This window comes from Equus caballus, chromosome 6, assembly GCF_041296265.1.
Source record: "Equus caballus isolate H_3958 breed thoroughbred chromosome 6, TB-T2T, whole genome shotgun sequence".
Taxonomy (NCBI): Eukaryota; Metazoa; Chordata; class Mammalia; order Perissodactyla; family Equidae; genus Equus; species Equus caballus.
Window position 1 is genome coordinate 97826364 of NC_091689.1, and position 26137 is coordinate 97852500.

Here is a 26137-nt window from a genome sequence, read left to right on the forward strand (position 1 = left end):
ATTACTGTGAAAGGAATGTTCAAGGCTTCAAGGATGATTATGGATTTAGAATTTTTGGTTGATAAGGGTTTTTTTTTCCCCAGCACTTAAAATATTTTGACCTACTCTCTTCTAATCTTCACAGTTTTTGATAAGAAATAGTTATTTGAATCATTGTTCCTTTGTATGTAATATGTCATTTTTCTCCAGCTGCAGGCTATTTTCTTTATCTGTGGTTTTCAGCAGTTTTCTTATGATGCAACTGGATATGGGTATGGTTTTCTTTGAGATTGTATTGTTTGGGATTTGCTCATCTCTTTGAATCTGTAAATTTGTTTTTCATTGCATCTGGGAAGTTTTCAGCTATGGTTTCTTCACGTGTACTTTTCTGTACCATTGTCCTTCTTTTCTCTTTCTAGGACTCCAACAAGACAAATGTTAGATATTGTACACAGGTCCCTGAGGCTCAGTTCATTTTTTCAGCTTTTTTCTCTCTGTTGTTCATATAGGATAATTTCTATTGATCTGTCTTCAAGTTCACTGACCCCCTCCTCTGTCTTCTCCATTCTGTTATTGAGCCCGCTTCAGATTCCTGTGGATCCCCCCGCCTCCCCCCTGGAAAAGACAGAGTGAAACCAGACCTGAACCTCAGTAGTCATGGAGAAGTCTGTCTGTGGAACAAAAACATCCTTGCCAAATGACCAAGGGAAGAAGGGAGGCTTGACATTTTGCAAGGTCAACACACACACACACACACACACACTCACACTCACACTCACAGAGCTGGTGGGCTCCTGAGGTCTGAGCCCACACTCTGAGCTGGCTCTTCTGCTCCAGGTGCTGCGTGGGCTGAACGCAGACACTAACTGCCCCTGTCCTGCCCTCACGTTCCTCTCACTCCATCCAAGCAGCTGGCTGGTTCCTGTGAGAAGGGTGGGCCATGTATGTCCTCACCATCTCTGGCCTGGAAGCAATCTGCCAGAAGTTGTGCAGTCTCTCTCCTCTGTGTGTCTTCTCCTTAAGAGAAGGTACAGCGAATTCCACCAGTGTTGTTTAATCATCTGGATCACTCTTCTAACTTGAAGAAAGAACTTTAGCTGCTGTGGGAAAAGTGGACAGAAGTCTTATTCAAAGAGTTGTCTTCTTATCTGGAAGGTCTGAAATCTGTCATATGATCCTAGTCTCCATGGTAATTTATAATGGTCCTTCCTGCAGGACCAGAGCATCTCCTTATAGGCAGTTGCTATTGAGGTCCTGGCATGGTTTGCCCAATCAGATTCCCTATACCTTTGGGGGTGAGATGGTGCGTTAGTAACAGGTAGAGGTTGGAGTTAACATTGTTGAGCATTTACCAAGTGTTAGACCTTGTTCTTGGCACTTTACATATTCACTTATTTAATTCCGTATTTGATTTTACACGTTCCATTCTCTTACCAGCTCTGCCACATAGGCACACTATTATCCATCCTTTCTGCATGGGGAGGGTGAGGTGCAAAGAGGTGCAGTAACTCTCCATGGACTGGCAAGTGGCAACGCTGGGGTTAAAATGCACTGGCCCTAGAACACGTGCCCTTTCTTCTACATGCAGCTTTTAGATTAATTGATGTTTTAGGGAATATTTTAGAGGAATGCGAACCTCAGGGAAAGACATTAAACCTATCTAAAATTATCTGCCAGAAGGTGTGACTCAGAATGCGTCTGAGCTATGCAAAGATTTGCAAAGATTGTCAGAGTTCAGGCCCATTAAAGAAAAGTCTGATGGTCAGATCCCCTGCCATTGCGTGATAAAAACTGCTCAGGTGCATGCAGTCAAGTGGGGCTGCAATAGAGATCTGCGAGAGTAAGTGGAAGCAGGTCCAGTCCGTGACCATGAGGCTGTGGGCTGGTTCAGTGATCACGACATCTGTAAAACCTATTCAGATACCCACAGTGTTGAGTATTTCCACACACCAGGCTCTCTCGCAGGTTAGCTGCCCTCCGCACGCCAGCCCTGGGATGGAGGTCTCCTTGCCTGGCTCACAGCCGTAAGTGGCAGAGCTGTGTGTACTACAAATCCTGGGTGACTTCCGCTCTCCTGCATTGCCTGTGAACTGTGCTTTTAAAAAACGTCAGTGACAACTCTTTACCACTAGGCTGCAAAATTCCTGGGAGCCAGTTTGAATCTCATAGGCAGATTTTCAGATCTGAAAGATATTTTAAAAATGGAATTATTGGCTCTGTAAAACAGATGGCCCTAAATGCTCTATGGAAAACTGGCCCCATGAGATGCTGTGGGAAAAAGAAAAGTTCCTGATCCATAAATAAGCTTGTAACTCACTGGCTTGAAGAAAGTGAATGCCTTAACTGCAGGGCTTTTCAGAGCCTTTGCTGTGCTCATGTGCAACCGGGGAGGGGAAACGCATGCAGTGCTCCTCAAACTTGTTTGGCCGTGGACCACTTTTGGGGTCATGTGCCCGTGGAGGAGCATTGAATGTGCTGCTCTGGATTTTCTTGTCTGTCTGTGTGGATCTACTGTTATGTTGAGCTGGCGCAGTCCCGTCAGCATGAGGTTTTCTGAAAATTGACCTTAACCATTCTGTCCTTGTGTGCAGAGCCCGGGGCAGCTGTCTGCCCAGGAGGAGCAGGCTGATGTCCTCCCTGATTCCCTCGATTCGCCAGCCTGGTACCTCCAGGTGCACCAGAGACCGTGGTTGGACAGGCTGGGAAATGTCCAGGTGTGGAGAGCTGCTGACAGGGAGGAGGCTCGATGTTTGGGGAACAGATAGACCCTGGAGGTCGTAGTGAACAAGGAGGAGAAGGTGCACTTGTGTGCGTGTAGAGGAAGGAAGGCTCTGGAGAAGAGACCAGTGCCTCTTCAAAGCAGGCTGTGTCTCCTTCAGAACTGCCTGCAGCGTCGCCTGCCTCCCTGTTGCTCACAGTAGGGGTTGGGGGCAGCAGTGCCGGCCCCTGGGAGCTGGAAACGCAGCATCTCAGGCCTCGCCCAGAACTGCTGAACCCGAGCCTGCGTTTCAACAGGGTCCCACGGGACTCACACGTGTGTTACGGTCTGAGAAGCCCTGCTTTGGGTTAGCACACATGCCTCCTGCCCCATCTCCAAGTCCCACACCAGGTAATACAGTCGGGTCAGAGTCCGTGTGGTCAGTGGGGGGCATGACCCCAAGCTTCAGGCTGGCCTGCGGTCTGCCTGTGGGGTGAGAGGGAGCGAGCTGAGGTGACGCCTCTCCGCGGTTGGAGTGGGTGACTTCGCAGGAGGGGGCCTTAGAGACACATTAGGTCCCTTAGACACGTCAGCTCCAGGCTTCGTTTTATTTCATTCTAACGGTTGAGCTTAAGCATCTGGTATTCTGGGTTTTCCTTGGGACTCGGCTTGTCAGGGTGGCTGGCAGGACGAGTTAGGAGTCGAGGACCAGCTGCGTGTTTTACTTCTGCTGCCAGTGGGAGGGGCCGATGAGCCCTTCACGTGGTGCTGGGGAAGGGAGTGAGGGAACATGCATGGTTCTGTGAGAAGAGCTTGTTAGAGGCCGTGTGAGTCCATCGGCCATTTGACCTCTGGGTTCCAAGTGATGCAGTAGGAGAAGGGCTGAACAGAAGCCTGGACCAAAACAGGACCGGCGGCTCTCAATTCTAGACACTTGTGGAAAGTGAGATAACCTATGGTAATTAACATGGTTAGGATAGTCTGTGTTTAAAACGCGTGTTCTTTAGAGCATGGACTGGTGGTGGACCACTCGACTCCAGCTCGACCAGTTGCCAGACGAGTAATCTCCAGTAGGTCGTTTAACCTCATCGAGCCTCAGTTTCACTGCCCGTGACAGGAGCAGGGGCAGCGATAGCACCTTTCACGTGGTGGTGGTGATCAGACGAGACCCACGCAGAGGCGGGGCCGGTGCTGGCCCGGAGCGGGTCCTCCGTGAAGGCCGGCCGTCCCCAGCATCCAGCAGCAGAGGAGGACACGTGAGGGCCCGGGCCTGTGGTTTGCCGGCACGGGGCTGGAGGGAGGACTGCAGTGTGCTTTCCTGCTTCTCGCTGCCTTGTCGTGAAAAGCTTTCCTCGGGCTGCCAAGGCCCTTTCCCATCCCAGCATCTGGGTGGGGGGTGCAGACCCTCGTGAAGCTGATCAAGTATTCACTGAGTGCCTGCCTCGTGCTCACCACTGAGCACTGTGGACACACACACACACACACACACACACGCACACAGTATGAAGACACACTCTAAATGTCCATGAGGGAGGATAAATCTGACACCCGGAAGACTGGAGGAAATACTTTCAGTAACAATCATTTTTACAGTTAGGTGATGGATACAGCAGTGAACAAAACAGATGAAACCCCTGCTGACGGTTTACCGAGGGCACTCGGGTGGGAAGCGGCTGCCCTGTGGGGACCCCGGCATCTTTCTCTGAGTTGGTGGTGCATGGTGACTGTCTGTTGTAGGTTTGAGTATTGTTTTAAATTCTCTTTGGGGGTGGGTTTCCTCACGGCCTGCTCCTGGGGTGAGCTGCTCCCATCCCTTCACTCCTGCCGCTCTACTGCTGTCACACCACCCTAGTGGGAAGAGGACAGTGGTGTCTGGTATAAAGTCATTTAGTAAGACGCAGAGACACAGGTGTAAGGTGAGGGGAAGCAAGTGAGGTCGGGGAGCCTACCATTTTAGATTTAGGGTCAGGAAAGCCCTCTCTTGATATAGGAGCTTATTACATATACAGCATGTTTATGGCCATGTGTAGGCTAAAAAAGCGGTAGGTCCTATTTATTAAGCAGCAACTCTGGACCAGGCACGGTGCTGAGCTGAGCTCACCGTGCAGTCGAGCTTTAGGGGAGGCAGTGTGTGTGAAGGCCCTGGGGAGTCCCTGGAGAAAACAGGGATCGCACCGCTGAACCGTGAGGAGTCCCAGCCGGGTGTCACGTGAAGCCCGCATCTCGACACCTGCATGTCCTGCATCGTGCCTAGTAGAGTCACGAGCACGTGGTAGCACTCAGGGAACACTTGCTCAAGCCGGGTTTCAATTCGAAAGAAGTGCTGGCTGCTTTGGAGGCAGCGTGCGGATGACACACACAACCGCAACCAGCTGGGAGGCAAAGTCTGTTTTGCACCCTCCTTTGGTTTGGGTGGCATTCAGCCTCCAGGAGACCACGTTTCTCCATTCGTCCTCCAAAAACCAAAACAGATTGTGTGTCTGGGAGAAAGGGATTTGGAAGGCAAATTATTCTATTTCTTATCAGCAGCTAAGAATCTCTTGATTCTTACAACCATCTCCTGGAGAAGCTGGAGACAGAGATGGCCACTCAGGGAGTGACCCATGGTATCTGTCGCTTCCTATATCCATTTTGTGGAAATCTTTTTGGCAAAATAGGCAAATTCAGAGCATGAAGTCCAAAAACAGTCTAGTGTTCACTAGTGGGATTCCTGACGTGGCGATCGTGAGTCCGGAGGAGTTCGCAGCTTAGAAACAGTCCCAGACAGCAGTGTTTTTCTTGAAGTTAATCACTGCCCTTGTTTTTTACAATTTGCTTAGTTTTGAAGGTGGCTATCCTTAATTCTTCCCTCAAATTCTCTGAAAAGAACTGCAAAATTTCTCTTGATATATTAAAATTCGTTGAGCCTGGGATGCAGTGAAATAAAGGAGTAGCTGTAGTGAGTTTTGGAAGGGAGGGTAAACTGTAAGGAAAACACTTAAAAATTTAAAATCTTCGTTTTAAAGCCACCAACGCATAGTGCTGCCACTCAGCACAAGGCCCTTCGGTCCTCCGCCGGGGACTGCCGGATGGAGCGTGCGCTGCTGTTGGTAACATGCCAGGCCATGCTTTTGGGGGGAATTGATCATTTACTTGTGGTTTCAGATTTTATTAACATTATTGAGCTCGGTGGTGCTGCTAATGTTAAGGTAACTGAACAATGGCCTAGAACCTTGAATGTGGAATCGTGAGATCACGGAGTCAATGACAAAATTTAATCTGTGGGTTTCTGGGAGAGGTGCATGTGCAGAATTTAGGAAGTCAAACGGTGCTGTACACGCGGCTTACGACGAAAACCCGCCTTGCTCTGCCCGCTCCCCCCGCGTCCCTGAGCTGCTCTCCCCGAGGCGGGTCCCTTTCGGCTCTTTTAGCTGTGTCTACCACCTTCTATCTAAGTGAGGTTTTGTGTTACTGTTCTTGCTTTATACACTTTAAGAACTTAATACCATCTTCTGCGAGGATTTGACTTTCTTATACCACATGGGCTACCCCCAGCCTCCCAATACCATAAAGTTGTGCAGAAATTTTTGGTGAGGTCAGTATCCAGGGCTTACATTATCATCACTATGAGTTCACATAATAATTTACTATGATTATATTTTCTTTCTTGAAATTATTGTTTGTCTTGAATCATGACCTTGCTTTCGTGATTTTCTTGGCTTCGAGTTTCCTCATCACTAATTCTTCCCTCAGATTCTCTGAAGGGAACTGCAGAGTTTCCCTCAGTGTTAAAGCACCTTAGTGCCTTTTCTTCTTAAAGACATTCCTCTATGATCTATGCCATCACTGACTTCTTTTTTCTATTGATTTATTCTATTTTGCTCTATTGATTGATGAGAAGGGATGTTAAAATCTCCAACTATGAATGTGCGGTTATTTATTTCTCCTTTCGATTCTGTCAATTTTTGCTTCATGTATTTTGGACTTCTATTGTTAAATATGTAAACAATCAGGATTGCTTGCCTTCTTAATGAAAGAACTTTTATTATTACGGAACAAGCCTCTTTACTTTTAGTAATGCTCTTTATTTTGAAGTCTATTTTAGTTATTATTTGTGAAATCACTCTGCCTCTCTTACACATTTTCTTCCCTGTGTTAACTTTCAACTTATCTGAGCCTTTATATTTAAAGTGTTTTTTTTTTCTGCTTTATCTCCCCAAATCCCTCCCATACATAGTTGTATATCTTAGCCACAGGTCCTTCTAGTTGTGGCACGTGGGACGCCGCCTCAATGTGGCCTGATGAGCGGTGCCGTGTCCGCGCCCAGGATCCAAACCAGCGAACCCCGGGCCACCGAAGCAGAACATGTGAACTTAACCACTCAGCCACAGGGCCGGCCCCTGAAGTGCTTCTTGCAGACAACATACGATTGGGTTTTGCTTTTTAAAAATCTATTCTTACAATCTCTGCCTTTTAACTGGAGTGTTTAGTCCACTTACATTTAAAGTAATTATTGACGTTGTATTTAATTCTGCCATTGTATTATTTGTCTTCTTTTTGTCTCTTCTATTTCTTATTCCCCTGTAACTCTTTTTCTGGTTTATTTTGTAATATTCGAATAAGTTTAGAATTCCATTTTATCTGTTGACTTCAGCTATACTTCTTTGCATTATTTAACTTTTTACAATCAACTCATAGTTAATGAATTAATATTGTACCGCTTAGCATAAAATATAGAAATCTTCAACTGTATGATTCCATCTATCCCCCACTCCCATCCTCTAAGCTATAGTTGTCATATTACACCTACATGTGTTATATGTTATATACTCTACAAGACAATGTCAATATTTTTGCTTTAAACAGTCCTGTGTATAAAGAAATTCAGAGAAGAAGCGATTTGTGTTCAGATAGGTACCATTTTTTATTCTCTTCATTTCTTCCTAAAGTTTCAAGTTCCCATCTGGTATCATTTCCCTTTAGCCTGAATGATGTTTTTAACACATTTTCTTATGCATGTCTGTTCACAGATTCACTTAATTTTTTTTATTTGAAAATGTCCTTATTTTGCTTTCATTCTTGAAGGATATTCTCCTTGGATATAAAATTCTGGATTGTCAGTTTTGTTTTTCTCTAGCACTTTAAAGATATTGCTGTGCTGTCTCTTGCCTGTGGAAATTTTGACGAGAAGTCAGTGCTCATTTGAATCACTGTTACACTACAAGTAATATTTTGCTTCTCTCTGACTACTGTGGAGAGTTTCTGTTTATTTTTGGTTTGCAGTGATTTGACTCTAATGACTTAGGTGTGGTTTTCTCTATATCTATATTGCTTGGGATTTGCTGAGCTTCTTGAACTTTTAAAGTTATGTTTTTTACCAAATTTGGGAAATTTTTGGCCATTACATTTTTAACTATTTTTCTGCTCCATCCTTTCCACAGGTTCATGAATCTCTTTCTCTCTCTCTCTTTTTTTTTTCTTTTTTTTAAAGATTTTATTTTTTCCTTTTTCTCCCCAAAGCCCCCTGGTACATAGTTGTATATTCTTTGTTGTGGGTCCTTCTAGTTGTGGCATGTGGGACGCTGCCCCAGCGTGGCTTGATGAGCAGTGTCGTGTCCGCGCCCAGGATTCGAACCAACGAAACACTGGGCCGCCTGCAGCAGAGCGCGCGAACCCAACCGCTCGGCCACGGGGCCAGCCCCTCTCTCTCTCTTTTTTAATTAAAATTTTCCACTCTGTTCTTTAGGTTGGATGGTATCTATGGATCTATGTTCAAGTTCTGCTGTTATACCACCCAGTGATCTTTTTTATTGATAGAATGTTTTTCATCTCTAGAATTTCCATTTAGTTCTTTTTTATGGTTTCTGTTTCTTTGCTGAGATTTTGTATTTTTTGGTTCTTTGCAAACACGTTTTTCTCTGCTCCATTAAGCTTAGTTGTAATAGCTGCTTTAAAGTCCTCGTCTGCTGATGAACATCTGGATCGTCTCTGGGTTCATGTCCATTGATTGTTCTCTCTCCGGAGGCGAGGCCATGTTTTCCTGGTTCCTTGTTTGTGGAGTAATTCTGAACTGTACCCTGGACACTGTGAATGTCGGGATTCTTTTATATTCCTCTGAAGAGTGTATATATTTTTGTTTTATTGGGCAGCTACTTTGCTTAGACTCAAATTGTGACTTCTGTCTCTTGGGAGGCAGCTCACGTTTCAGTTCAGTCCCTTGCCTTTGGTTGAGCTGTGCAGTCAGCCCCCGACATCGATGGCTCAGGAGTCGGCCAGACCCTAGGCTGGAGTTTATACACAGAACCTGGGGTTTCCCTTCTCTGGATCTCTCTCTCCCAAGATTCCCTTTTTGCTTTCAGCGGCTGTGTTTACCCCAGACTCTGTTCTGTGGTTCCTCAGGCCAGAAACATCGGGCTTCTCTTGGGGTTTTGGCTGTTCTGCGGTTCCGACTTCACCCAGCCCTAAGGCTGAAAGCTGTCAACAGATTACTCACCTCATGCCATTACCTCGTCCGAGTTTCAGGGTCCCCCAGAATCTTCTTGCTTTTGCCCACTTTCCAGTGTCCTTGGGTATATATTTATTTTTACTTTTCCAGCTTCATAGTTTTTATCTGTGGGAGGGTCTGGTCTGGCAGGAGCTCAGCAGTCATGTTGGAAGCAAAGGAGTTCCTTTGTGATTCCTTACGTATCTCGGTGTTTGTTCTCTGTCTTCCATGCCAAAGGCCTTCTGAAAACGTCTGACCCTTCATGTTTGTCCCTTGGGAAGTCCTGTGACAAGCCGTAATTTCTCAAAGGATGAGTTTCATTATAGAGTGGCCAAGCAGGGACTGGCCATTTCCTTAGGTGACATCAAATTATCATTTCCCCCCGAGGACCTTCAATTTTTCTAAGGAACAGTCTTCCACTTTCTGCTTGGATGCCTGCAAAGCTGAGTTGAGGAGTCTCAAAGTTCAGTGTTTAGACTTTTAATTAACCCTCCGTTTTCAGCCCAGCAGCTCCACAGGCCGCCTGGTTCTGTCTCCCCAGAGAGGGAGCCCCTCCAGCTTCTGCTGCGCCATGAGGGAGCTGCCTGGCGGTACAGGTCGGGAAGCCAATCTGAGGGTCCAGCTGTTCCTTAATCACACTTTCAGCCAATTCTTTTGTTTTTAGCCCCGCCTTACCCCTGGATTCAGAGGCTCCTGGTGACGCCAAGGCCCTGGACTTTTCTGGAGTGTATTTGAATTGGATAACCTCTTGTTGGCTCCTACGTCCCCTCTGCCATCCCCAAGAAGTCCTGTTTTTGTTTTTTCCATTTTGCTAGTTCATTTTGCTCAATCCTATTTCTGTCTACCATGTGTTTTTGAAATATGGTCTGTTGTGGTCTCTGCTCACATGCTCTGTGTCCTTTTGTGTTTATGCCTCTTTATTCTTTACTTTCCTTTGAGTGGGATTTTTGGAGGAAGGTAAATGTGTGTTCTCTCTTCCCTTAGTAATAAGAAATGAATAAATTATAATGGACCAATTTGAGAGAAAACATATCTTTTCTAGTAAATAATAAAAACAGACTTTTTTCATCATTGTATAAGATTAAAATCTTAATCAACCAAGAAAAACATGACAGCTTCCTGTCCATCGAGAGAATAAAGTGCAGGGTGTGGTGTTTACGTGTGACTTAGTATCTCACAGTTTCTGCGCCGTAAGGAACTTGAAGGTTTTTTGGAAGAGACACTTTCACACTTTTTTAGTTGTGGTACTCATTTTTTTTAAAGATGAAATTTTGCTTGCACCTTAATATATAAAATGGAAAAACATTATGATTTTTTTCCCCAAGCATTTAAAAATCTTTTGTAAAACTCCTGGGCTCCTTCCTGGAGCTTTGGGATTCCCTGAGCCCACGTGGGGACCTGAGGCTTCCGTGCAGCTCTGTGCTGCAGCGAACATGTGCACAGCCGTCTCTCTAAATGTAATGATGGAACAGGTTACGACAAAAAAGCAACACACGTCTCTAATCCTCAGGCCACGCCAGCTCCCAGACTCCCCACCCTACTCCGCCTCAGACTCCTGCTCTCCTCCTCAGGTCAGAGGTGAGTGGCATCTGCCTTCTTCACGTTACGCTGCTCCTCTTCTTGAACCCTGGGGTGAGAAAGAGAGGCCCCTCTCAGTGTGTGTCCCCCCAGGTGCGTGCGGCCCCACTCTGAGACCTGCAGCCGGGGCGACTCCAGCGTCTCTTCACCACTCCGAAGCTGCACCCGGGATGCTGCCCGCACACCTGCCCCAGGGCTCGTCTGAAATGAGCGACCCCGGCCGCATCCACAGCAGCTTCCACACCTGTTACCCAGACGCCAGTCACCTCCCGACCCCCCTGGACCAGTCCGTGCCCTCCCATCTGGGGATGAGTTGTTCTTACCGTCAGCAGCCTCTGAGCTACAGCCCCAGGTAAAGGGCCAGTTCCTTAGTTATGAGGATCTCCGAGCAGCCACCCCTCGGGGCCAGTGGAGAGTGAAGACTGGAGTCCTCTCCAGGAGATGGCAGTGTTGAGACGTAGATCAGACTTGCCAAGGCCCCTGCTCTTGGCTTTAGACCATCTTTTAATTAAAAACCGGCTAAACCCAAGGTCCTTGTTCAGTGGAAAGCTGAAATGTCAGGAACATATAGGGAGATGCTGGGCGATGGGGAAGCGCTCTTTGCATTGGCAGCCTCAGCTAGACCGCACAAGGAATTTGTGGATGAGCTCTCAGGAAGATATGTCAGTTAAGCTTTAACTAGCATTCTTTTCTTCTCTTTTCCTTCCTCTCTTGTCTTTCATCCCTCTGTCTGGATCTAGAGGGTGGCAGAAAGAGTAAAGACCATCAAAACTTGTGGTGAAATTCCACAGGAAAAAATGTGCAGGTGTGAAATGTATGCATGTGTTTTGAGTCTGTATCTCCTCTGTCCCAGTGAGTCCTCTGCCTTTGAAAACGCGGTTGTGTTATTTTCCAAGCAGCTGAATCTCAGATCCGCGGGGTAGAGGAGAACGAAGTTTCAGACCAGTTGGGCTCTGGGAATAGGGACCTGTTCCATCTGCTCCATGCATGGACCTGGTACTGCAGACTAGAAGGGACCCAAGGAACTTTAACTAGAATTAGTCTGAGGGAGGCAGAGAGCAGAGAATTAAATTAGATTTAATGTAACATGGAGAGAAAGAGAGCCCTCACTTTCACTTTGGTTTCTTGCTTTCAGAGCCTCCTTGCCACCAGCCAAGAAGAGAAAGTGCCCGCAGGTGCTGGAGGACCCCAGGGACGGCCGGGTGTGGGCCCAGCTCTCCAGACCACGTGAGCCAACCCGGGGCCTGTTGCTGCCCTGGCCATGAAATCAGGGTCTTTTACCAGCCTTGGAGCCGTCCTATAAAAGTATTTTCTGTCTGCTAGAAGGGCAGCGACAGGCTCTGGGAGTTTCTTTCTTCCCTCTTGACGTGATGTTTCATGCAGCCTGGGGTGGGGTTGTACTGGAGCTCCCAGAAGAGATGCCACCCTCTCCCTCTGGTGGAGACGAATCACCGGTCCTTCCAGTTCCAGGGGCAACGTATCTCAGAGGACCCCGGCCCCGGGTTGGGGAGGCTGTGTAACGTGGCAGCACCTCCGGGAGCCTGCTGCTGTGCTCACTGCTTAGTTCCTTCTTAATCGTAATGTGCACACCTGGGGATCTTGGGAAAATGCAGATTCTGATTCAGTAAGCCTGAGGGGGGTCTGAGAGTCTGCATTCCTCACAAGCTCTCAGGTGGTGCTGATGCTGCTGGCTCGGGAAGGTTCTCCCAGAAGCAAGACTTGGGAGGATTTCTCCAGTGGAGCAGGCGGGGAGAAAGCTGGGCTGCCCTGGTACTCACTTCAGATAGCAGGTTCCCAGTAGATCTTTGAAATGTTGTAAAATCGTTTAGAAGTCTAGTAGCACGATCATCTGATGCTATCTTGCTCTTTGTCTTATATAACATGTGACACATCACATTTCCAGCTTAGAGACTTGATCCAGTTGAGAACAAATTAGGTCTTTTGAGTCTGAGGTCTTGAACTTTAGAATTTTCAGAGTAAATGCTATGGCACTTTTTAGGGAAAAAGGATGATGCTCCATGCTGAATCTATAGCCACTGTCCGTGATCCAACGTAGGCAGTGTGAACAGCACCCCAAATTCAGGGACCAAGTCTTTTATTCTCATGCATCAGCTTGGCAAGAAGTCCAAGATTTCCTTTGGACTCCCTCCCACTGTTGTCCCCAGACTCCAGAAGCTTATGCTGCCCCGGAAGGAGATGCATGTGTCTCTCTCTTCTGCTTGAGTTGCAGTCTTTGCTTTTCGCAGCTGCATGGTAAGAACTGGTCCTCTGTGCCCCTGGGGACTGCTGCTCCCTTCAAGGACATGTGGCCTCAGCTCCAGCAGGGTCTGTGGGTCCTTCAGTGGACAATGACTTCACCCTCTCAGCCACGCCCCACACACCACCATCCCTGGGAGAGCTTGGCAGAACTGCACTGGGCGTCCGGCCCTGGTAGAAACTGGAACTCTCAGGGCCTGCTTTCCTTTTGCATGGACCCCCGTGGCCAGCAGTTGCTTGATTTATCTTATTCAACCCTAGAAACACAAAATGCTAATTGAAGCCCCTTTCCAGATGACATCGAGCTCTCCATCCACCTTCCTTGCGAGGTTATTCCAATGTCTTCAGGGATCCTTGCACCCAGCCTGCAGCTTCTTTACGATTCTCAGACACAAAAGGCTGAGTAGACTCCCAGCCAGAGGAGGGAGCTGCCTGGCCACTCTCGCACGGATGCGCCGGCGCGCCAAGCGTCCCGGGCAGGCCGCCCAGAGCTCCCAGGTGTTCCTCATCAGACTCTCGGGCTGCTCCAGAGTTCAGCTCCTCTGGGGTGGTTCTGCCCTGTCGCTGGAGGGGGCACTGGTTCCCCCACGTCCAGAGAACAGCCAGGGAGGAGTGGCAAGGTGTCCCAACTGACAGGAAACCTAGAATCCCTCTTAAATCCCATTCCGAGGGCGCCGAGAGCTGACCGACGGATGGTAACTGGCTCCAGACAACTGTTCCAGAGTGAAAACAAGCAGATTCCCAGGGCAAAAAAGGGCAAAAACTTAGTTAATCCAAATGCCGTGTTTTCCTTAGAGTTCATATTCTCAGCGGAAGTTTTCTAGCGGAGATTCATACGTGATGTTACAGCGGCCACAGGGTTTCACAAAGGTCGGGGAATGACATGCCCAGAGGAAGGAGGAGCTTGTGCAGGATCCCTGGTGGGAGAAGATGCTCTAAATCCATCAGGAAGGCCTTTCTGGTGACCTGTCCCAAGCGGTCCACTCTGGCCAAGCGTTCCAAGACCCCCACTCGTGGGCTCACAGTGTGGACTTGCTGGGTTGCTGTGGGCAGCTGTAAAATCTTACTTAGAGAGAAAGCAGCTGATGGACGCCTCCTGCTCGCTGGTTCTGGACCCACATGGTCAGACTCCAAATACGAGAGGGTTCTTGGCCTTGTGGTTTGAACCTCAAACACCAGAGTTTTTCAGCCCCAGAGTTGTGACCTTTGGCCCCCAGGGGGAGGCACAGGGGCTGAAGTCACGCTGTACAGTCAGAAACAGTATCTTCTCATCTCACCAGCAGTTGGGGACTTTTCAAGCCTGACTTTTCTTGATTATCAAATGAGAATCCTAATTTCTACTTTACCCATTTCCAAGATTTTTTAACGGTAATGTGTAAGAAAATATTGAAAAAGAGTCTATGATTTTCTCCAAAAGATTGGGACCGGGTGATCTGCTGCCTTGACACGTCTGCTTCTCTCTCCTGTTACCTTTTCTGGAGAAACCCTCAGTGTAGCGTGAAAGGAAGAGGAAGGTTTGAGTTCTGTCTCTCACTTGGCGGCTGCGACGCTGGGCAGGCCATTTCCAGTCTTGGAATGCCAGTTTCCGCATTTGTTGAATGAGATTAAGAATCCTTACCTCATAGGCAATTTATATAAATCTGTTTGGCTGCATCTACTAAAACACCTCCTATGACCCAGTGATTCCCCTCCTAGGAATATAGCTAACAGAAACGTGTGCACAGGCCCACTGAGACACGCACAGAGTTGTCTGTAGTAGCATTACTTACAATGACCACCAACTGAAAGTAACCCAAGTGGCCGTCGAGGGCAGGATCAACTGTGGCGTATTCATGCAATGGAGACTGTGCAGCAGTGAAAGTGGACAAATGGCGCCACGTGCAACAATAATGAGCGAACCTCATAAACATACTATTGGGCAAAAGAAGCCAACACACAGAGTACATATTGTATTGCTCCATTTCTCCAGACTCCTGTGTGGTGTTAGAGTTCAGAGCAGGGATTCTTCCTGGGCAGGAGCTGTCCACTGGAGTGCTGGCAGTGTCCTGTTCTTTGAGCTGGTGATAGTTGCCCAGGATAATTCATCTTATAAGAAAGCATCAGACTGTGTGCTAATGATCTATATACTACTCTTCATGTGCATTACACTGCAGTAAAGAAAGTTCATTGAAAAACAGGATCCTTACCTTGACGATGAGTTAATGAGTTGATGAGAAACCACATCAAGTGTCTGAGATAGTGCTTGGTGCAGAGAGCACACAGGAGAACTAGACAGCAGTGGTAGTATTAATGATGACATGTCCTCCTACAGGCTTGTGCCTGGGATCTCAGTGTGGGCTTGTCATCCCAGATTCCCATCCCTGGTCCACCAGCTCATGGCCAGCTCCCAGGGAAGCCACGACTATGTCAATGCTGTTGGAGTGGCTGCCTGACACCCTTGCTGCTGTGATGGAAAGGGCAGAAAAAGCCTTATCCTTGAGGACAATGCCCCCTGCCCACCCTCCCTACCAGCACCTAGAGGAGTGGAGCTGGCCTTTGACTGGCTCTCCTGGCACCTTGACCTTGCTGCCACCACGCTCAAATAGGAAAGGGCCCGGGTGAGCTGGTGGCCGTGCATTAGTTATTTTACATCAGATACAGTTACCATGGAAGCCAAGAACACAAGTGTTTGCCAGACTTCTTAGGAATAACTGAGTCACCTGAGCTGAAACAAACACATGTGATAATGACAGTGCCACCAACACTAATAAAGACACCATTGTTTAAACTGTTCCGGGTGGCAGACCCTGTGCTAAGTACTCACAGTCCTGGGGGGCAGCATATGGTTACTCCCATTCTGCAGATGGAGAAACTGAAGCCCAGAGACCTTCAACCCTTTTCCTAAGATTGTGTCGCCATTAAGGATAAGGCTGTGATGCAAACCCAAGTCCATCTGGTTCCACACTCCAAGCTCTTGCACTTCCTTCCCCTCCCCATTGTGGAGAGAGGCAGCGAAGGCTGAAGGGGCGTCTTCCGTTCTCTGAATTTGGTGTAAGCAGGAGAACCATGGAAGGGTTTTTGTCTTCTTGAAAAGTTTTTAGGCCGGGTAACTTTTGGAGCAGTGAGGGTGTGAAGTGCTCCTTGCATTGCTGACCTCCTGTATTCTTAACTGGGAAAAGTTTTTCAGGATTTTGAGAAATCTTTCCAAAATGGTTGTTGACAAAAACTGAAAAATAGATGTTTTGCATAGGGGCCATGTAATAGTGACAGCCCAAGAAAAACATTTTCTGTGACATTTGACATCACAAGCGACCTGCAGGAGCTCTGTTATTTATTTGTTTTAGGAAGTCCTCAGTAAACGTGTGAAGGGAGGAAGTGAGATGAGGGAAAGAAAACCCAGTGGCCCCTGTGTTCCCGTGAGGGCTGAGTGCACGTGCAGGAGTGAGGGTGGGTGTTTTGTATATTCTGTCACATTGCTGCCCACGGCCTTCGGGTCTCATGCACGCCGCTACTCCCCTGCCCTCCTGGTGGCAGGCGTGAGTGAGGGGGTGCAGAGCTAAAAGAAAAGGAGACAGCAGACGGACCGGAATTTACATAAAAATCGCCTGCGGTTGATGGTACAGTTTGTCTCAAATTAAGACAAACAACTTGCAAGGATTATGCAAAAATAGTAGTTTGCACATGTGAAACTGCTGTTATTTGGCCATTTTTGACATACGAAAGTAGCAATTTCTTGTAGTCAATACTACATTCGGAGAAGATGCTTTCTGCTGCTTTCTCTTGGCGTGAGCTTCTGACAGTGCCCCGACTCGCGTTGCGGTATTCTCTCTGCTGGTTAATGTTGCAAGATGGCCAGGACCCCTGTTCTCATTTCTGTTCTGCAAATGAGGGAAGTAAGACGCTAAGCGAGTGAGTAACTCATCTAAGTTCAGAAAGTTGGACCTCAGAATCCTGGTGCCACAGAGACCTGTGACAAACTAGACTGGATTGGTTGCAATTAACAAAAACAAAGAAACAAAGGACAAACCCCAAAACCTCAAACTGCCATAAGCCAAAAACAAACAAAATGAAAAAACAAACCAGGGGGTTTGTTGGCTTCTGTAACCCAAGGGTTTAGGATTGGATCCCAGAACTCAAAGCACGCCACCAGCACTGGGCGCCCTCCTTTCTCAACTCTGCCTTCTGCCGTGCTGGCTTCCTTTCCAGACCGCTTTTCCCGCATGACCCTAAATGGTGCCAGCAGCTCTAGGGCATGGATCTCGCAGGTTCAGCCCTCATGGAGGAGAGTCAGCGTCTTTGAACCCGCGTTCCCTGAAGCGCTGGGGTCTGCTCTGCTTGGACTGGATTAGGCCATGTGTCCACCTGGTGTGATTATTGATGCGAGTAGTGAATGCCGTACTTTGATGGGTCAAGCCCGGGCTCCTGCCCTCCTCCAGATGGGAGTGGACATCGCTGGAACCACCCAGCCTGGAAGTGAGGAAGCAGGGTGGATAGATGCTGAGGCAGAGTGTCCAACAAGGGCCCACACTGCCCTAAACTGCCCTTGCTACAGATGAGGAAACAGGGCCAGCCACATACCTCCCGCCTCCCAACACCTGTCACCTTCCCCACGGTCACTCTGCCTCTGACAAGGCCTGTTCTTTGCTCCCTGCAGCTGTCTGTGAGTCTAGGAGAAACAACTTTGGAGGAAGGATCTAATACACTTATTCTTTGCAGTGACAAGTAGGAGTTACAGCAGCAAAGCTCAAGACGGTGACAATGAGGGGCAGAAGGTGATGCCCGAGGACCAGTGCGCTCCTGCTCTGAAGTGGCAGCCGTACCGAAGTGTTCCTTGGCATAGTTTATTAAACAGTCGTTACGAGAAACTGTGAGTGGCCTTAGGAACCTTGTGGTGGGCGGGGGCGAGAGGAGGAAGGCTTCGCTAACTCTCAAGACTAAACCCAGGTATTGGGGCTTTGACGCCACCCTGACCAAGTGGGGTGGGTCAGCGAGGAGTATGTCTTACTCCTTATGTTTTGCATTCTAACTAATGAAGGGTTTCAGGAATCAGATCTGTAATTCTAACTTACAATCTGCCCACTAAATGGTGGAGGGAGAGGGCATCTTTCTGAGATCACATGCCCAGTTTAAACCAAAAGCCGGAATTTGGAGATTTCCCAAATCGCTGACATTTAATCCTGCAGTTAATTTTAAATCCTATAGATTTATTTTTTTTAGGCCACACTGAATTGTTAGCTAGTGACGCCCCCTCCCCCACCATCCGTGCTGCACCGAGTGTTGTTGGGTCCGTTGTCAACATACCCGTAGCAGCCGTGGTCGATGGTGGCTTTGCATTGGCAGACTGAAATCAGGCCGTGCAAAATACCCTTAAACCGGAAAAGTTCCATCCCGTTCTTAGCACGTTGTAGTTGCAGGAGCTGGAGCTGGATTTGTGCATTACTGCTCTTGAACATCCTCTGAACTTTCTCTTTCTTCATTAGGATGTAATTTATCTCCTTAAGTGTTCTAGAATTTTCATTGATTATAGATGCCTTCTTGAAATACTAAAAAAATGCTAATGGTTAAAGAATAGGATTTTCAAGTAATAAATATAATATTAAATGAGAAATGTTGGGCTACAAACTTGAGGGCCTTTCTGGTACTTTCCCAATTCAAATATAGCTTCTTTTAGAGCAAAACTTATCACTAGGACTTTTATGTTGGATGAACTAGAAGGAAGACATCTTTTCCTTAAAACAAAATCCAAGGAGTTAAACAGACTTTGGGAGTTGGTGCGTTTAACAGGAAGCAGAAGGAAGCAAACTGCTCATTGTATCCTTGAAATGTCACAACTTTGTGTCTTTGCCACTGTGTGCAATCAGAAAAAGAAAGGATGGGTCCACATGTCACGGTTTTCACTCTGAGACCTCATTTGATTATCTTTGGGGAGTGTTCCGTGTTCCATCTTAACATAGGTACCAAGGGTTCAACACGTCACACACGCACAATATTTTAACTGAAGCCTTTAATGCTTCGCAGCCTCTGTGTCTGAGTCGACCGAGTTCCCAAAGTAACTGTTCTCTTCCTACTTGAGTAGGTTATTTTTTTTAAAGTTTATTTGAACAGCCAATCTCTGCTCCACTGATCTGGAAGAAAAAGAGAACAGGATGGTGTCAACTTAAAGGTGTAGAGGCAGATTTATTTTTGAATGCTTAGCAATCATTCACTTTTCTTAAGCAAAGTAGGCGGCAGTATTCACCTGGATTAGAATTCAAGCTGCCTTGATTTCACTATTCATATTGAGATAGAAAATCACTTGTCTCTTCTTAGATTATTATGTCTAATTTGTTACAAAAATAGTTTCCCTACGTTACCTAAAAGCAGTAAAGTTATGGGATTGAAAATTTATCAAATCTTTTTTTTCTGAATGATATTTAAAACTGTGTTAACAAGAGCTTTAAAAAAAACAGTTTAGTTGACTTCATAATTAACTTTTGATGTTAAACAGAATTGCTTTTCGTAGGTAAACAAATTTCCATAACCAGAGATTGGCATTTAAGATTCAGAACAAACTCCACCAGTGTAATTGTTGACTGATTCAGTTTCTGCTTCCAGCTGTCCTGAAATTCCAGGCTAAGCTCGTACGTGAGCCGTAAACCTTACCTTCTTCCTTCAGAGTTTTTGACAGTGAAACGTGGAAGGTTGCAAAAAGATGTTTCCTTTTTCGCAACCAAGACAGCTCTTAATAATCTCTGTAGTAAAATCTGTACTCAATTCATCTAGCCTTTAGATGAGTAACTTAGCAGATTAGTTCTAGCAACCTGAGTCAATATACATCCCAGGTGGTGTAAGACATGTGGTCCTTCTTGAATTCTTCATTTGATGGATTTTCCAGTTGCTGCTGGGGGCATTGTGGCTGCCGAGCCTTTGACCCATCAGCTACTTGAGAGTAATCAATGACCCACTACTTGATCCATTGGGAAAGTGCTTAACTTGCAAAGTCATGAACACTCTTTTCCCAAGACACCCTTTCATATTTTCTGTTTCTGGAATTAGAGAAAAATTTAGAGACTCCAAGTTGTTCATTAAGTGGCAGCTGTCCAAACTGAGAGGCCAGGAAGCAAAGATCCAGAGCAGCAGAGAGTAAGTGCTGCCCTCGTCCACGTGTGGTCCTGGGAAGGAAAACCCACATTTAAGGACTCTGAGGAATTGAAAATCATGTTCCATATCTACAATGTGTATGGGAAAAACTCACCAAAGCAGTTTTCAACTTTTGTATTCTCTTCTCTACTTGATACTGTTACGCATTTAATGTTTTATTTTTACTGACCTTTAAAAGTATTTATTAAACATGTAACACACAAAACATTGCTATTAAAATGATTTGATAATACACATAAGGCAAAAGACGGATTAGCCACCCCACCAACCTCCTGTTCCTTTGTGCAAAAGCAGCCAGCTAGGTCTCAGTGCCGTGACCAGATTGGGAGGACAACAGCGAGTGACCACACTCTCGTCCGTCACTGGGCTGTCAGTCAGTAGTATGGCTGGCTCTGGCTGATCTGGTTTAAAGCTGTTCCTGGTAATTCTGATCAGCCTGCTCTCCTCACATGACCACAATCAGCCGACTATTCATTCAAGTAACTCTTTGTGTGTTGCTGATGAAATTTCGAGACTTTTTTTAAAGGAAGAAGTAGATGAATTCTATCCCAGATATTTCACAACTGAGTAATGTGACTTCTCAACTTCTAGCTGACGTCTTTCTCTTGCACAGTGGAGTCAGATCAGAAGGCTAGAAAGCAGAGGGAGAAGGCAGGCTGAGGAGCCAAGGCTTCATTTGGCAAGAACTGTGCCTTTTCCTCGTGAGAAGATAAAAAACTGTGAGAGAGCCAGCTGTGTTTTGAAATATTTTCATTTCCCCAGTAAAAATTCATGAAGTCGTTTGATTAAATGTAGCCAAAGGAACTTTCCATAATATATTTTCTTGAAATGTTTATTTAATTAATATTGTTAATGAAAGAAAATATATAAACAGTATTTGTTAAATTGGTTTCTTGATTCCTCTTTTCACAGACCTGATATAGGCTATCAAGTTGTCACAGACAAAGGATTTAATTTCTCACCAGCAGATGAAGCTTTTGTTTGCCAAAAGAAGAACCATTTTCAGCTAACCATCCATATCCAAGTCTGGGGCAGTCCACAGTTTGTCAAAACCCAAATGGGCCTAAAGCCAATAGAAATGTTTTACTTGAAAGCTTTTGGGGTTAAGGTAAGCCTTTTATTTAGTTCAGTTTGACTAAGCCAACATTTATGAAGTGTTCCTGTTGTCTGTTGCTGCATGACAAGCGATCCCCAAACCTAGGAACTTAGAATAATAGCAGTCGTTTATTTGGGTCACACACCTGCGGCCTGGCTGTGGCTGCGACAGACCACGGGGGAGCTCCACTGGGCCTGCATCCAGTTCCGGGATAGCTCACTCGCCTGTCAAGTTTGTGCCGTGGCCGGGGGCCTGGCTCTTCTCCGTGTGGCCCCCCTGGGCGACAGCTTGTGATTCCTCATGGCATGGTGGATGAGCGCTGAGAAGAAACGTCCCAAGACAGAGGAAGTGGAAGCTGCCAATTTCTTAAGCCTGGCCTCAGAAACTGGCAGTGTCACTTCCAACTGCAATTCTATGGTTTCCAGTGTGTTAATCTCGCACTTCTTTTACTAAATGTCGTCTTAATTATTTTATACTTTTCAGTGCTGGTGCATTTTCACATGGAGTAAGTTCGTAGTTTTCATCAAATTCTCAAAGAGCTTCCTGACTTAAAACAGCCAGGGAGCCACTAATCCAGTCAATGCCTCTCTCGTCCGGTTTAACAAGGGGGACTGAGGCCCAGCATGATGCACGGTCCATCCAGAGAGTAAATTACAGAGCTGGGCTTCACACGAGGGAAGGATGACTTCTGAGGGGTCAGCAGTTCTTGTTAAATTGTCACCTCAGCTCCAGCTCCTTGGGGAGGAACGTCTGTTATCTGCATATCTTACTCGAGATTTACTCTGGGTTTTGGCATTGAGCCTCCCAAATGGGGCCTGACCACTGAACACCGCAGACTCTTGCTCCAAACTGAGCTCTTAAACAAAAACAAAACAAAGCAAAAACAAATAAAAAAAACCAATGAACTTATTTTTCTGGTTATGGAAGTAATATGAGTCTGTTGTGAAAATTTTGGAACACAATATAAAATTAAGAAGAAGAGACAAAATTCATTCATATTTGGGACCCACCATTTAGTAACCTAATTTTTCTTTGTTTTTTTCTATTGTTAAAATTAATCTCATATTGTTAATAGTATATTGTGGAAATAACAACATACGATATTATTAAAGAAGCTATAAAATATTGTTTACGAAGATGATGTAGTTTTCCGTTGTATGGATGCAACACGTTAATTCCCGTGTTATTGTAAGTAGTTGTAAGTAAAACTCTACGTCAGCAAAACTGCAGTGCGTGTCCGTGTGTGCCCAACTTTGCGTGAAGATAAATTCCAGAAGAGGAGTTTGCACATCGGAGTTATGAACAGTATTACAGCTCTCCATGTAGGCTGTCCAGTTGCTTTCCAGAAAGATCATTACAATGTGAATAACCCACAAGCTGTCCATGACAGGGCAGGTGTCACCATGTCGTTGCCACTATTTACTAACGACAAGAAGAGTTTGTAGCAAGAAGAGTCATGCCTCACTTAACGATGGGGATGCCTCCTGAGAAGGGCATGTTCGGCAGTTTCATCGTTGTGTGAACATCGTAGAGTGGACTTCCACAAACCCAGAGGGCACAGCCTCCTACACACCCAGGCTACGTGGTGCTAATCTGCTGGGACCACTGTCATGTGTGTGGTCTGTTGTTGACCAAAACATTGTTACGTGGTATAGGACTGCACTGAATAAATATCACTTCCTATATTTTATTTATTCTTGGTGTTTGTTGTTGTTTTTTCTCATTAGAATGTAAGCTTTGCAATGGCAGGGATTTCTTAGTTTTGTCTACTTCTCATCTCTAATGCCTCGGGCAATGCCTGGTGCACGGCAGGTGCTCAACAGGTGTTTATGGAACGAGCGAACCAACGAACGAATGAATGAATGCGTGTATCGTCTGAGCTGCTTTGCTCCTGTGTTTTACCCGGTCCACTATGAGCCCACTCTGTGGTCACTGCTTTCCTGAAATACTCGGTTGTCTGGTGTTCCTGTTGCTAGTTTTACAGGAATTTGTTTCTTTTCTCACCAGTCACACGCTGCTTTAAGGTGGGGCCATTTTCTTATACATCTTTTCAGTGACTTGTCCCTCGGCCCAGTGCCTAGCATGATCCTCGGAAAACTTTCTGAGTACTTGAAGATTATTTACTACTGAACATTTTTTGTTAATAAGCTAGTTAATTTATTAAGTAATTCATTTACTTTTTGTTGTTCCACACAGGTAGAAGCCACCAATCAAATAATCGCTATTGAACAGTCCCAAGCAGACAGAAGCAAGAAGATTTTCAATCCTGTTAAGTAAGAATTTCTGTTCTCACTTGCTTTGTGAATGTTTTGGGAAGAACATCTTTTGTCTAATTTATTTTGCTTGTTTAAAGTGAACCCCACTGTAGAAACTAAATTAGTAATAATGTGTTAATGTTATGAACAGGTACTTTTCAGCAAAAATGAAGTAGGTAAAATGCATTGAAATAATTGCAAAAAATTCCTTATTAAAAGCTCCATCTTTAAAGTCATCATTATATTATATTATAATCATTTATTACTGATAACCTTGCTAACAACTTTGGTTCTCTGAGATAGACCATAGCTAGACCTTTCTTCTAATTTTTCATTTAAATCAGCATGATGCTGATTGAATTAACGTCAAGGTTCTGGATCCATGCTGTGCTTGCAGTTCATTTTTTTCTTGTTTTTTAAAGCTCTGTTGGTAGATTGCCTAATGGGTTCCAAGATAGAAAGCCTGCAGGGCTGGGATTGTACAAAGCAATATGGCAGTCCACAGCGAGCATCCACCCTGTAGAGTGACCTGGAGTGGAGTTTGCTTTTTGACGGATTTGCCTGGGATGCAGTGAGCTGGCTCAGTGTAATGACCCTGAGTCAACCCCATTTGGGCTGGGAAGAAGATGGTCCTACAGCCTGGACAGACCAGGCAGCAGCTCAGCCTGACGCTGGAGCGGGAGCCACTGTCCAGACATGGCGCTAAGCTTGCCTGAGGTGTCTGGTCCTCCCTGTCTGGCAGCCGGGGTGTGGCCACCTCCCGCAGCTGGGCCAGAAGAAGGCGGATGCAGAAAGGGACACGAAGGAATTCACCAGGAACCTAGAGAAATGGCTGTCAGAGGCCAGCACTGTAGTCACCACGGCAGAGGCACAAAGAACCATGTCTTTTCTCCCGTTGTGGAGATGAGAAAATCTGTTCATGGTGTGGGGAGCACACGGCCCTTACAAGTCAGAAACGCTGGGCTTGAGCTCCTGCTGGATGAGCATTTCCAGTGTCCTTCCGTGGCCTCCCCGGCAGCCGTTCCTGACCGCGCTGGGGGTATTTGTTAGAGCCCAGTGACTGGAATCAACGGTCCTTGCAGTGTGTTGAGAGCAGGGCAGGACACGTACTTGAGGGTCTAGGAACCCGTCCAATGTGATCAAAGACTTCGTTTTCCCTCAGTCTCTCAGTATTTCTGCTGTTTGTTTTAGAGTCGACCTGCTGGCTGACCAGGTCACCAAAGTAACACTGGGCCGGTTACACTTCAGCGAAACCACTGCAAATAACATGAGGAAGAAGGGAAAACCAAATCCCGACCAGAGGTACTGGCATCCCCGTGTGCACCTGGGTGGCCGGGGCTCTATCTGACCGGCCAGCGCCCTCGCAGGCCCCTCTCACCTGTCGGCCTCTCTCAGCTGCCTTCCTCCCTCCCTAACTCTCTCAGATTAACACCCATCTCATTTATGTAGATGGTCTTCTGCTGTGCCACTCTCCTGCACTGCCCGTCTGCCTGCCTGGATCCCTCCAGAGTTCTCCAGAGTGGTGGCGAGCGGCGCCTCCTTGCTGCCCGAGGGCTGAGGGCTGGCCACGTTGCTCAAGCCTGTGTGCTGGCACTAGTGCAGATCCCGGAGTCCTGGAGCTCTGCTGTAGCCTTTTCCAATTAAGAAAGAAACTAAATTTGCATTAATGATTTAGATCTGTGGTTCTCATAGTGCTGTCCCAGGACTGGCAGAGATGGCATCGCCCAGACACTTAGTACAAATGCAAGTCCTCAGGCCTCACCAAAGACCTGGCAGATCAGAACCTCTGCGGGTGGGCCCAGCCGTTTGTTTTTGACCAGCTCTCCAGGCGACTCAGATGCATGGCTCAAGTTCGAGAACCACTGGTTTTAACTGAGGTTTTTTTTTAAGATTGGCACCTGGCTAACATCTGTTGCCAATCTTCTTTTTTTTCTTCTTTTTCTTCTTCTTTTTCTCTCCAAAGCTCCCCATACACAGTTGAATATTCTAGTTGTAGGTCCTTCTGGTTGTGACATGTGGGACGCCACCTCAGCATGGCCTGATGAGTGCTGCTGAGTCTGCGCCCAGGATCCGAACCAGTGAAACCCTGGGCCGCCCAAGCAGAGCACGCAAACCTAACCACTTGGCCACCAGGCCAGCCCCAAGAACCACCGGTTTTAGAACATAGGTTTTGGAATCGGAAGGAACTGAGTTTGAATATTTGATACTGCCACTTACTGGCAGGGTGACCTGGACACAGACTCAACCTCTCCGAGACTCATTTCCCATTCTGTGAGAGGGGGACAATATCCATATCCAACTGCAATAGGGTCGTTGTGGGTTCTGAATGAAAATAATGTGGCTAAACTGCTTGGCCCAGAGCATGACACATTTCGAGTGCTCAGCAGATGGTAGTTACAATAATAATGATGGCAATGATTACTGTTACTGATGTACTTAGACACAGGGGAGAATTCTCATTCTGTAGGGACTAGAGGATTTGCAAAGTGTTACAGAGGAAGCTGGCGCGGTATTTTCACGTAGTCCTTAGAGCGAAAGCTGCTCTGAGGGGCAGTTTCTATTTTGACTTTCAAGAAATGGTCTGATCTTAACCATGTCTCATCGATGGGACATATGAAGAAGCAACTGAAATAACAGTGATGGAAATTGCCTGGGGAGCAATTGGAAGGGGGTCCAGGCCTTTGACTAAAGTC

The 26137-nt window shown here is 46.5% G+C and overlaps 1 protein-coding gene across 4 annotated transcripts in view; it reads left to right on the forward strand.

The window, feature by feature from the left end:
- The window catches only part of MYRFL (myelin regulatory factor like), a 118834-nt gene that overhangs the window by 33482 nt on the left and 59215 nt on the right, over positions 1–26137 (forward strand). For 2 of the 4 annotated variants that reach the window (XM_070271928.1, XM_070271927.1), the window contains 7 exons: positions 10651–10718; positions 10797–11070; positions 11854–11945; positions 17670–17820; positions 21006–21201; positions 23386–23462; positions 24636–24746. In XM_070271928.1, coding sequence (XP_070128029.1) covers positions 10651–10718; positions 10797–11070; positions 11854–11945; positions 17670–17820; positions 21006–21201; positions 23386–23462; positions 24636–24746 — 969 coding nt within the window. Of the gene's footprint in view, positions 1–8282; positions 10719–10796; positions 11071–11264; positions 11381–11853; positions 11946–17669; positions 17821–21005; positions 21202–23385; positions 23463–24635; positions 24747–26137 lie in introns of those variants that run through there. The other 2 variants (XM_070271926.1, XM_070271929.1) reach the window with 2 other exon arrangements.